The 11,836-nt window shown below is 52.0% G+C and overlaps 1 protein-coding gene across 1 annotated transcript; it reads left to right on the top strand.

Annotated features, from left to right (window-relative positions):
• Positions 1-243: 243 nt before the first annotated feature.
• pcf11 (PCF11 cleavage and polyadenylation factor subunit) lies at positions 244-11,737 on the top strand. Its single transcript, XM_040038916.1, has 19 exons — positions 244-882; positions 2,767-2,892; positions 3,168-3,350; positions 4,357-4,569; positions 5,173-6,110; positions 6,189-6,363; positions 6,485-6,887; positions 6,969-7,106; positions 7,194-7,259; positions 7,502-8,761; positions 9,165-9,205; positions 9,653-9,719; positions 9,808-9,933; positions 10,010-10,142; positions 10,220-10,403; positions 10,485-10,640; positions 10,732-10,824; positions 10,915-10,950; positions 11,068-11,737. Exons 1-19 carry the CDS (start codon positions 640-642, stop codon positions 11,302-11,304), a joined length of 4,818 nt encoding a protein of 1,605 aa, XP_039894850.1. The 5' UTR covers positions 244-639; the 3' UTR covers positions 11,305-11,737.
• The last annotated feature ends 99 nt before the right edge of the window (positions 11,738-11,836 follow it).

The raw sequence follows: 11,836 nt of genomic DNA, 5'->3' as shown, positions 1-11,836 counted from the left end.
CAGAGCTGCTCCCAGTTCAAACTGGTGACGTTGACTTATAAGTTTGTTATAATTGTGTAAACTCTGTTTTCTCCTGATGTACTTGTCTGTACGCAGTTCCCACGTTTATGAGGGATGGCACACACTTTTCAAGACTTTTGCAAAGACACAGTTCGATCAAAGTGTAGAATTAAAATTGTTTGAATTGATTAAATTTAGTTTTTAAATATACATATCTATATATATTTATTTATTGGTGTTGCGATATGCGAACATAGTTTCTAATGAGTAACGTGTGTTTATTTGTGAGTAGTGCTGCGGCCTGGTCGTTGAGTAAGAGCTGTTGCAATCATTTTTCGTTATGTAATCGGGATTGACGGTACTCCACTCTGATTGGCTCATTTGTGTGGCCGTTATTTTCCCCAACTAATCGCAAAGAAAACCCAGGTTAAGGCGGGCTAAAACCAGCCAATGACACTGCACTGACGTCACGACTGTTATAAAAACCTCAACGTGACGTAGACTTCCTTCAGTTACAGTCGCCATTTTCTTGTGGTCGTTGAAAGGGCACTGAACTGCGACAGAAGACGGTTGAAATATACCCCCGAACCGGCGTGATTTCTCAACAAGTCCGGGACGAACAGTTAGCCATATGAGTTCATGGACTGCCTGCTGATCAGTGGTTATGGTTTCGGTAAGACTCGCTTAGGTTTGGCCGAGTGTCTCAGCTCAAAGATGGACGACAGCGCGGCGAGGGAAGACGCCTGCCGGGAGTACCAGTCCTCCCTCGAAGACCTGACGTTTAACAGCAAGCCGCACATCAACATGCTGACCATCCTGGCCGAGGAAAACATCAACTTCGCCAAGGATATCGTGGAAATTATTGAAGCACAAATAAGCAAGGTTTTTATGAATATAGAATACTTTCACACTGAGATGTTTGCTGTCGATGTATGTAGTTAGCTGCTAGCCGAACATGGCGACGAGGTCGGCCGCGGTAACGATCTTTGAAAACATCCAGCTGTTTGTTCTGCTAGCTCCGCATTCAGCCAACTCTTGAACAACTGTGTGTATTAAAGTGAACCGACCATTTATTCTTTATTGTACTCAGCAGCACGCCATTTCTCTGCAGACTCGCTGTAGGTACTCGATGTGGTCTGGAGTTGAAATCCACCTTAAATCAGCCCACCTTAAATCAGTCCGTCTACCGTTCGCTCTGCGTTTTCTTCTTTAATGTGGAGTAAACGTCAGTAGACGTGAGTAGAAAAGAAGGCGGCACTTTAGCGGGACGTTAACTTTGGTTCAGCTTGTTGCCAAGGTGGTTTGTTTAAACCAACTTTATTTAAACAACTGCAGCGACAGAATACTTTCTGACACGTGGGAAGGGCCAAAATCTACACGAGGCTGCTTTAAAACCTAGATTAAAGTTCAGGCTGATGATTGTTTCTTAAAATGAAAAAATACTAAATTCACAAAATGGATGTTTTTTTGAAAGTCTTGTTTCTCTGGGTTATTAACACAAAGGACGAGGCCACATAGAGCTGGGGAAGTAAATCTGAGTCAGTTTCCTGAACAGGGGAAATCACCGCGCTGTTATTTCTGGCCTCAGTCGGACAGTAGCTCTACTGAACTCCCGGTGATGTCTCAGTTTGTGCCCTGCTGGTCTCAGGCTGATGCTCGGGAGTGTCTGAAGTGGTCTAAACTTTGTTTAATAAAGAAACAGAGTAAAAACCTTGAATTGGCCTAAACTCCTCACATCAGGTTCAGCAGTTTGACTTTAAACCAAGGACAGATTTCGTAGAAGTGCCTGACGTGTTGAAGTGTCGCCCGCTGATGTCTGTAAATGAATAAATAACTGCTGTGCTGATGGTGTCACAGTTCTGCTTTAGAAGTCTGAGGTGTGCACGTGTTGAACAAAGCTTTGGTAAACAGTCAAACTTCCCTCTGCAGCACTTGAGCTTTCAATCAGCGTTAAGATCGTCACATTGATCTGATTGAGGATTCGCGGCTCGAGTTTTTGGTGGATTTTGACCGTCTGTAGTCCTGCTCCGAGCTCAGACCACATCAGTGTCTCTGAATGGTTTCAGTCTGATCTGTTGTGTGTTATCAGTGTCGGGTCATTGATTAACGGGGCGTCTTCAACACCCCCTCCGCCCGCCATCACGTTACACTCAGCTTCTGGTCCATGACACTTGATTTAATTCTCGAGTGAATCTTGAATTCTTGAAAAATGTGATTTGAATGGTTAAAATGTTTATAATAAAAAATGTGAAATGTGCTTTTTGTCATTTTTTATTTCCCAGTGTAATTTCTTGGCATGACTCTGGTTTCATTTACTGCACACACTGAGGGAGGGGGGGGGGGGGGATTAAAGATGTCGGGGGTCAAAGTGGAGGTGTGAGGGGGAATAAAGCTCACTGGGGGTGGAGTCACCTCGAAGACGAGCCTTCTGGGTAAACGTACAAAGAGCGGTGGAAGGCTACAAACGCTCTTTGGAGGTAAACGGCTCGTGGACTGAAGCCTGGCGGCGCCACGGACTCATTTTGTAACTCTGCAGGCGCTGAGTGGACTCGTGAAGATGACTTTTCCTTTTTCTCCTGTGAAGACGCAGCAGCGCATGGACTGACTGGGACTGAGATGTTTTCCTGCAGTTCTTGACCTTTTGAACTTTTTCCACGTTTTTGGGTGCTGAGGGGCGGGGCAGGTGTACTGTGGGCTTTTATTCTGAAATGTTGCTTTTAACCCCTGTTTGTTTTCTAAACTTGTCGAGTTCTCTTATTGCTCCAGGCCCCACCCAGCGAGAAGCTTCCAGTTTTGTACTTAGTGGATTCCATAGTGAAGAATGTTGGAGGAGAATACCTTGCAGTGTTTGCTAAAAACCTAATCCCTTCATTTATATGTGTCTTTGAAAAGGTACAGTTCTCTTTGCTGCCGTTTGGCCTTGTTAAGATTTAAGCAGTGACATGTTAGCAGCCCTCGCACTCCCTCCTGTTTGTCCTGTTGCTTGCTTTCTTCTGTGTAGTCTCCTGCACTCTGCTCCTGTCTTACTGCGTAACGTACTGCTAATGAAAGCTGGAGGGAGGCTTTAGGACTTTAGCTGATGTTTTGAAGTGGACTAACAGCTGTGCACAGTGTGATGTCGGCTTTTTGTTGGTGGCTGTGGACCAAGCGCTGTCCTCTGTTTGTAGGTGGACGAAAACACTAGAAAGTCCCTGTTCAAGCTGCGCTCCACCTGGGACGACGTGTTCCCGCCCAAGAAGCTGTACGCGCTTGACGTGAAGGTCAACTCTGTGGACCCAGCGTGGCCCATCAAGCTGCCGCCGCCCACCCCCAACTCCAGCATCCACGTCAACCCCAAGTTCCTCAAACAGGTGTGTACGAGCGGGGGCGTGAGCCTCGGGCAGCCCGAGGTCGCCCTGGCGCAGAGGTTTGCTCCTGAGGTCCTCGTCGGGCTTCTCAATAAATGCGTCTGTGCCCTTGAAATGTCGATAAAGAAGATGTAGTGAAACGTGCAGGTACACCCCCGAAGATTGTTCACATGTAAATAAGTTATTGTTACAGTAACTACCACAAACAATGTTTCCTTTTAAGAGTCTTTAGATCCTGTTGCATTTCTTTAAAAGGTCCAGAGCGCTTCAGCGTGGGAGGTTTTTGTTTTTAGTTTTTCTGCTGTAATATCTTCAAATAAAGATGTGCTGAGGAGAATAAAGGAGACCCGGCAGAACTCTGTTTAATACTTACTACTATTTTGTTTGTTTGTTTGTTTGTTTTTTTTTACTTTTGCTCTTATGAGTGTTGGAGTTTTTGTGCCTGATCTGAGGTTTTGGTTGTGCTCGGTTACGTTGTGAAGCTGCTTTCAGATCTGCTGTCGAGCTCACGTCAGATAAAGTAGAAAAGTGAAGCTGGGAGCAGAAATTGGTTTGTTTGGCTCAGAAATGACAGAATTTGACAATTTTTAACCAACTAAAGTGACGTTTAGGAGCCGAGCAGACGTCATGCTTTTATTAAACTGTTGACTGGTGTCAGACTGGGTCAACCTGTCAGGACATCCCTGCAGAGTGAACCTGATAAACTGGTTCAAACCAGTGTTAACCACTGTCAGGTGGCTGCATGCAGGTTTGGTTAGTTTGATCACTGGACTGGTTTTCTGTGTATTGATGTTCGGGAAATGTTTTTAAAGAGGTTTTCCATAAATATGACCGGGTCAAGTGTCACATCCATGTGCTCCTTACCTGTGTCCGGGTCAGGCTCCAGGGTTGGACCCCAGTGACCCTCCCTGGTCTCTGACCACACAGCATCATCCACATTGAGCGATGGGATTTTGTGGGGCTGAACTTGAGTTCTAAACCGAAGTTATTCTTTCTCTCCGTCTTTCAGCCTGAGGAGTCTTCATCCTCTCCCAGGCCAACCCCGGCCCAGCCACCGCCCACGGCCCCACCCGCCCCTCAGCCGGTCCCTGCCGCCATCAGTCAGTCCAGCCTGACACAGGAGCAGCTAATCCGGCAGCAGCTGCTGGCCAAACAGAAGCAGCTCCTGGAGCTCCAGCAGAAGAAGATCGAACTGGAGCTGGAGCAGACCAAAGCTCAGCTGGTACGACCACCTGGGGCTGTAAGATCACCGTTAGCCAATCACGTGTCCGCATCACAATCCAGGGGTTCAGACTTAAGCTAAAACCACAACATTATCTGAGCGCTGTCATGGCCGTTCACTGCTTTTAAAACCCTGAAACACCCCGAATGTGTTAAAGCCTTCAGCTCCAGTTCAGATCAAACTACAAACCAGTTTGATCTGAACTGGGATGCTGCTAGTTCCCATTTAAAGGGTAAGAATGACAGGAAGAAGCAGCAGAGTCTTAAATCTTTTGTTTTGGCTCAAAGCTCACCTGTCACTTGTCCGAAGGTTTAGAGCAGCGGTCCCAGGGCCATGAGAGTCGAGGCTCGGGTGTGACATTTATGGTTTTGAGGGGTTTTGTCGTTAACGCTGTTTCCTCGGGTCTTTTCCCGTGTGTTATGACTTGTTGTGGGGTTTTTGTTGTTTTTGTTTTGTACTGGTTTTACTTTTCTGTATTTATCCGCGACACCTTAAAGGCCGGTCTGTGAAAATATTGTCAGACACAAGGCGGAGTTTATCTGCCGTCAGGTTTGTGTAGAAACTTGCACATATTTAACAGGCAGCTCTGTCACATGGTTACAGGCCAGCGGCTTCACATTACCAGCAGCGACGGCGATCTCCACTTCATCAGCAGTGAGCCCGGCGCCCAAGCTCATCAGCCAACCCGCTCCCGTGGTCCGACCCTGGGTACCCCCTCAGAGCGATTCCAAGTCGTCCGTCAGAGACCCCCGGCTGAACCGCCCGCCCACTGGCCCCCTACCTAAAGACCAGCCTGCCACAACAAAAAGAGAGACTCCACCCACCACAGGAAGTCACACTCTCGCTCTGGAGAAAGCCAGGATGCAGAAGAAAGACTCTCCACAGGAGAAACCCAAATCCAAATCGCCATCTCCAATGGCGAAGAGTGGGCCGAGTAAAACCAAAGCAGCGGAGGCAGCGCTTCAGAGCGGCACGAAGAAAGACCCGCGGCTGAGGAAACGCACGCAGGACAAGGTGGGCGAGGGCAAGGACGGTGAGCAGAAGGAGAAGAAGCGATGTGGTGATGAGGAGCGGGAGGATGCTGCACGGGGGGCGGAGCCTCAGAGGTTCAAAGGCAAACTGGTGAATGGTTCGGTCACCAAACACGAGCGTGACAAGGCTGCTGACAAGACGGCTGGCAACGCCAGAACGCATGCAAGGAAGCGCACTCGCTCGCGGTCTAGGTCGCGATCCCCCGCCGGCTCCCCAAAGAGGAAGGACAGACGCTCGCCAAAGGGCAGAGCCCGCAGCAGCTCGTCCTCGCCATCACCTTTGCACAAAGCTGGAAAACCACGGAGGCTCGACCTGCTGCACGGCAAGCCCAGTCGGGAGGACCGTCCCACCCCCAAAAGCCAATCTGAGAGCAGAAGGTCCAAGAGACCCGGGGAGGAACGCCACTCGGAGACCAGAGACTCTCACTCGCCACGCAGCCACGACGGAGGCTGCAAGGAGATGAAGGACGCCCCTCACCGCTGGAGGAGCGGCTGGGAGGAGAGTAAACAGTGAGTTCGTCAAACGCATCAGAAATATTATTCAAAAGTTTTAAAACTTTAAAAAACTTAAATCGTTTTCCTCCTCAGCATGAAGCTGTCGGGTGACGTGCACGCCAAGCCCACACCTCAGAGACACAAACCGTACAGCACGCCAAACCGCCCCAGCACCCCCCGAACCCCGAAGCACCGGCTCAGCGTCGACGCCAACCTGCAGATCCCCGATGTCCTGAACTCCGCCTCCAAGAAGGACCTGCTGAGGAGGGTACGTTCACTGACCCGCTCACATGCAGGATAAAGCTGTTTCACTGGTTTTCACTTGTTATGATCAGTGGTGGGGGTGCGGGGTTACCATGTCACTAAATATCATGTGACTATGTCTGCAGGCGAGCAAGCGCATGGAGAGTGGCGAGATCTCCCGCGAGGAGTTCCTCAATATGGCTCACCAGATCAAACAGCTGTACCAGTATCAGGAGGAGATCCAGCTGCGCAAAGACAGCTGGGACGAATCAGACTTCCCCGTCAAGAAGCAGCCGCCACTGCTGAGCACTCCCTCATCTCAGCCCCGCCCCCACGAAGGCATGGACCCGGCGGAGCTGTCGTACTACGAGCACAAGTCGAAGCTGAGGAAGACTCAGGTCAATCACCGACCTGCCGGAGAGGAGTGGGAGGGGGAGGAGACTCCCGAGATCACCGACAAACCAGGGCACAGCGAGAAGATGGGTGGCGGTCAGAGCGGCGGACACCCGCCGCCACATAAATACAACAGAGGCCCGCGAGACAGGCCAGGTGAGCGTCACATGATCAATAAATTAGCCAGAGAACAGAGCTTTATTACTTAAACAAAAACACATCTGCTGCCCTTTTCAGGCGAGAGGCGGAGCAAAGAGTGCGAGGAGCATCGGGCGCCGCTCGCCCCCATGGTTGAGGAGTACAACCACGGCAAAGAGTTTCCAGCGCTGAAGCCAGGTCTTCGCTTCACGAAGAGACCCGACCACAGAGAGACAAGTGAGTGCACGCCGCCACCATGCTGCGCTGCGTTCACGTGTTCAAGTGGCGTGAAGGTTACCTGTTATCTGTCATCTTTATCCACAGAGAGGTCAGAGGTCAGGTTCTGGAGCGGCGGGGTGTCAGGGTGTCGATCAGGGATACTTCAGCAGGGTTAGACATTTCTAACGAGTCCTACACATTCAGTCAGGAGCCCCGATTACATCATCAGCTAACCGCTAATTAGACACTCCCTCTCACCGCCAGCCTTTCAAGGCATTGTGGGAGTCGTAGTCGGCCACCTCTGCAGTTCTGTAGTGTCACCCTCACATTCAGACAGATGAAGCTCAAACTGTAATTTATCAGCTGACAGGAAGCGGCAGCGTTCACAGCATTTCTTCTTCTGTGGTTTCCAGGTGAGAGAGAGTGGACCTCGCCGCTGACAGAGCGGCAGCATTATAACGACCGCGAGGAGCAAAAGAGCAGCTACAATGTCCCACGGCGGTACGGCCCACCTGCTGACGCCCGCAGGCCAGAGGTGCCCCCTCCCTCGGGCACAGTGGTCCACAGGAACTCCCCAAGCCCAGCTGGCCTGGACGCCACGGCGACACGCTTCGAGCGCGAACGGCTATCACCGTTACAGAAAGACTCTGCTGACATGAGCCCGATAGCGCGCTTTGAGAGCCCAAACAGCGAGCACTCGGACGACGGGCCCCTGGATGCCCCGCCGCCTCATGCTTCAACCAAATCCATCCTGAAGGCGCCACTCCCTCGTGGAGGGCCGCAATCTTCGGTCCGACAGCACGGCGGGTCACCCGGACACACGCCACCTCACGACGGGGGACACCCCCCTGCACGCTACAATGGCCCCGGTCATATGGGCTCTTCTAGGCCCCACGCCCCAGGATGGTATGAAGGCGGCGGTGGCCCCGGGCGGTTCGATGACTCACTGCAGTGTGAGGGGCCTCACCACCCAGCGCCCGGCAGGTTCGAGGGTGTCGGACCAACTCATCACACAATGGCCGAGAGGGTGGACGGTCCCGGACACATCAGTCACGGCCCGATGAGAGGCGGAGAACGAATAGGGCGGTTTGAGGGCCCCCCTCAGGGGCCCGGCAGGTTCGCGGCTCCTGTCGGACTACAGACACGATTTGAGGTGCCGGCACCGGGCCACTCAGAGGGCCCGCTGCAGCGCTTCGAAGCACCACGTCACTTAAACAACATGGGTCCCGGCCCTGGATCCGCCCCCATGGGCTTCCAGCAGCGGCCCGCACGCTTCGAGGGCCCCACGAGGTTTGATGGCCCTGGACACTTCGAGGGGCCGGGCCAACCGGGTCCCCGGTATGACGTGCCACATCAGGGAGGCCCCCCGCACTTCGAGCACTTCCCCGGGCAGGGCCACCTGCGATTCGAACCCCAACACAACCTGCAGCCCCTCATGAGACAGATGGGCCCGCCCATGTACGAAACCCCCATGGCCCCCCCAGCAGAACTTCCCCATGCCCCCCCAGCGTTTCCCGGACCCCATCAATCCTCAGTTCCCTGCGGCACCAGCGGCGTTCCCGGCGCAACAGAACATGCAGCAAGCCGGAAGCTTCCATGTGCAGCCGTTCAGTCAGCCAGGACCCGCCCCCTTCTACAACCCCGCGGCACCCGCTGTTGGCTTACAGCAGCCGGTAAGCAACGCACGTGACATCACAGGATCTAGACCAATAAGAACAGAGGTAGTTTCAGACAGGTTTCAATCAGAGCTGCCTCAGTTCAGTCCAGTGTCAAATTCAGAGCAACTGGAGCTCCACCCACAGCTGAGCAGCTGTGACTGTAGTTTGGGGCAACCAAACACTTAGGCATCAGTTAAGTCAGAGTTGATGTGATACATGGAGATGCAGCTAAAAGAGCCGTTATTGGCCTGCTAACAGCATGCTAGCATGCTAATCCTGTATAATCGCAGTGCCTGAGTCTCCTCATGCGATACATGCACCTGAGTTTTATTTAGAAAAAATGAAACTTTAAAACCTACATCTATCGCTGAGGCACAGCCAGCCTATGTTGCTAACTTCTGCAACTACTCCAGGTCAGTTGGAGCGAATGGAGTTCTTCCATATAAAACAGCCAATCGGGTAGGCCCAGCAGCAAGCAGCACAGATGGACTGCAAGTGTTACTGTTCTGCATGGTCACAAGTTTCTGGACCTTTGACCTCTGTGATGATTAATTTTACTTTTTTATTGTTTTTTTTTTTTTTTTTTTTAAAGAGATATTTTTTTTTAAAAAAACTACATTTAAAGGTATCAGCCTGTGCAGAGGGCGGAGTTAATGCTACAGAGCGTGCTGTTGCGCCGGTTCAGGACATTTATCATTAAATTAGCCCCACTACTGCCAGAAGGTGGCAGCAGACGCTGCTGAGCAAACAAGTGAACGTGTCAGGTAGGAGTGAGGTGCAGAAATGGCAGGAAGATGTGCAGTTGATCCTCCGAGCTGGTGGCTCTGATTGGTGCAGAGGCCACGTTGTTGAGCAGGGCGAGTTCCTGGGGAATGATCTGAGTGTTTGTACCTGTGCTGTTTTCAGGTGAGCGTGATGGGAGCCATGGCCCAGCCCTTCCTACCTCAGACCGCCGTGCCTTTCGGACAGCAGAGTAAGTTTGCGTGGCGTTTGTGTCGGTCAGCTTTAACGCTCTCGAGTTTAAGGTCAGAAATCGTGACTGGTTGTTTGTATTTGCGTAGATCCGCAGGTCGTCCCTCCGGAGAACCACTTCGGTCAGGTGGACGTGAACGACCTGCTGTCCAAGCTCCTCTCCACCGGCATCATCAAACCCTCGCAGCCCGACGCCGCGCCCGCCTCCAGCAGCGGTAGTGAAGCCCCTCCCTCTGTCACCTTTAACCTTCTTCTTCAGTCGAGTTTGATGTGTTTTTTTTTTTTTTCCAGAATCGTCTTCTGCACCTCCGCCGGCACCGCCACCAGAGGAGGAGGAAGAGGAGGAGCAGGAGGTGGAGGGTGAGGGCGAGGGCGAGGACGACGTGCTGGACCTCACCAGCTTCAGCATCGACGATATGAAACAGTGAGTATTTGCCTGTCCTCATCGTCGTGGTTACACTTTGTTCTGCTGTGACTCACTTTGCCCCGCCCCTCTCGCAGGCGCTACGAGAGCGTGGTGACGAAGCTGTACTCAGGGAACCAGTGCTGCCTGTGCAGCATGCGCTTCACCGCCGCCCAGACCGACATGTACGCTGACCACCTGGACTGGCACTTCAGGCAGAACCACGCCGGCAAAGTGGCGAGCAAGAAGGTCACGCACCGCCGCTGGTACTACAGCCTCACGGTGAGAACGAACACGCCTCATGGGGCGCGGCGCCTAGCTCCCTGTGGAGCGCTCTGATGTAACGATACGTTTGTCGTGCAGGACTGGATCGAGTTCGAGGAGATCGCCGACCTGGAGGAGCGCGCCAAGAGCCAGTTCTTCGAGAAGGAGAACGAGGAGGAGGTGCAGAAGAGCCAGGCGGCTGCCAAGGAGAAGGAGTTCCAGAGCGTGAGAGCCACCAAGGACCAGGTGGGAGAGGTGAGTACGGCGGACGGCCAATCGACGGCCAACCTGCTTGTCGGTGACATCACAGGCTCGCCCAATAAAAATGCTTCCTTCCTCCCTGCAGAGCTGTGAGATCTGTCAGGAGCCCTTTGAGACGTACTGGGTGGAGGAGGAGGAGGACTGGTTCCTGAAGAACGCCGTCAAGGTCGATGACAAGGTGTGCCGAGGCTCCGCCCATCTACTTCTAATCAGTAAGATGACCAATAAGAACAAAGCGAGTGACCAGCTGTTTGTTTTCCCTCCACAGAACTTCCACCCCTCCTGCTTCGAGGATTATAAGAACGTAAGTCACACCTCCTCCCTCACCTCCTTCTCCCTTATCTCCTCCTTCCTCCTCTTTCTTCTTCTCTGGTATAAACTCACATGTTTTTCTTTGCGCCGCTCTCATTTGTCTCCTCAGACATCGTCGTATGTCGACGTCACGCCGTCGCCCAGTAAGCTGCTGACCGACCACCCGCTGGGCGCCTTCGTGAAGACGGAAGAAAAGCAGGAGGAGGTCACTTCCTGTGCTGTTGCTGCCGCTGCCGCCGCTGCCGCCGCCACCACCTCAGTGAAACAGGAGGTGCAGAATGAGAGCGGGGAGCCTCCTGAAGTGAAGACGGAGGCAGGTGAGGAGGCGGCGGCGGCGGCGTTGTGAGGTGGCGGCGGTTTTTAGCTGCAGGGACTCGTCCTCTGCGTCTGTACTTGAATACATTTTTGTATTTGGACTCGCGGCCGCGCGGCTGCCTCAGTGAACCTGTACATGACCTAATTTATACATTAAAGTATTTTTGGTAACTCTGGTGTTACAGTGATTGAATCAGCTGTTACCCCTGTACATAGATTATTGATTGATTGGTTTATCGATGGCCGTCGCAGGTGTTGAAGGTAAGCATCGTCTGAGCGGGAGGTGTCGTGGACTCGTCTACCGAGGAGCCCGCCCTCTTTCCGTTGTTTTTCTTTCTCTTTGGATCAATAAAAGCATCTGAAAGCTGTTTGTGTGAATACTGATTGATCTCATTGATCGTTAATTGCCTCAGTTTTACTGTCATTTGGGTTCCAAACATCAATAAAGGTTCAGTGGGTTCAAACATCCTGCTCTGGGTATTTATTTTTTTGTGTGTGTGTGCGTGTGTGTGTTTGTTTTAAAAGTTCATTTGAAGAGCAAGTGAAGCTGGTGCTGAGCCGAC

This window comes from Simochromis diagramma, unplaced genomic scaffold (assembly GCF_900408965.1).
Source record: "Simochromis diagramma unplaced genomic scaffold, fSimDia1.1 OVJJ01000323.1, whole genome shotgun sequence".
Taxonomy (NCBI): domain Eukaryota; kingdom Metazoa; phylum Chordata; class Actinopteri; order Cichliformes; family Cichlidae; genus Simochromis; species Simochromis diagramma.
Note: the sequence above shows the minus strand (reverse complement) of the source record. Positions and strands in the feature narration are given on the sequence as shown.

Coding starts and splice junctions, on each gene's coding strand:
- pcf11 (XM_040038916.1), top strand. CDS start 640: ATGGACTGCCTGCTGATCAGTGGTTATGGTTTCGGTAAGACTCGCTTA. Junction 883..2,766: donor TTGAAGCACAAATAAGCAAG/GTTTTTATGAAT, acceptor TTATTGCTCCAG/GCCCCACCCAGCGAGAAGCT. Junction 3,351..4,356: donor ACCCCAAGTTCCTCAAACAG/GTGTGTACGAGC, acceptor TCCGTCTTTCAG/CCTGAGGAGTCTTCATCCTC.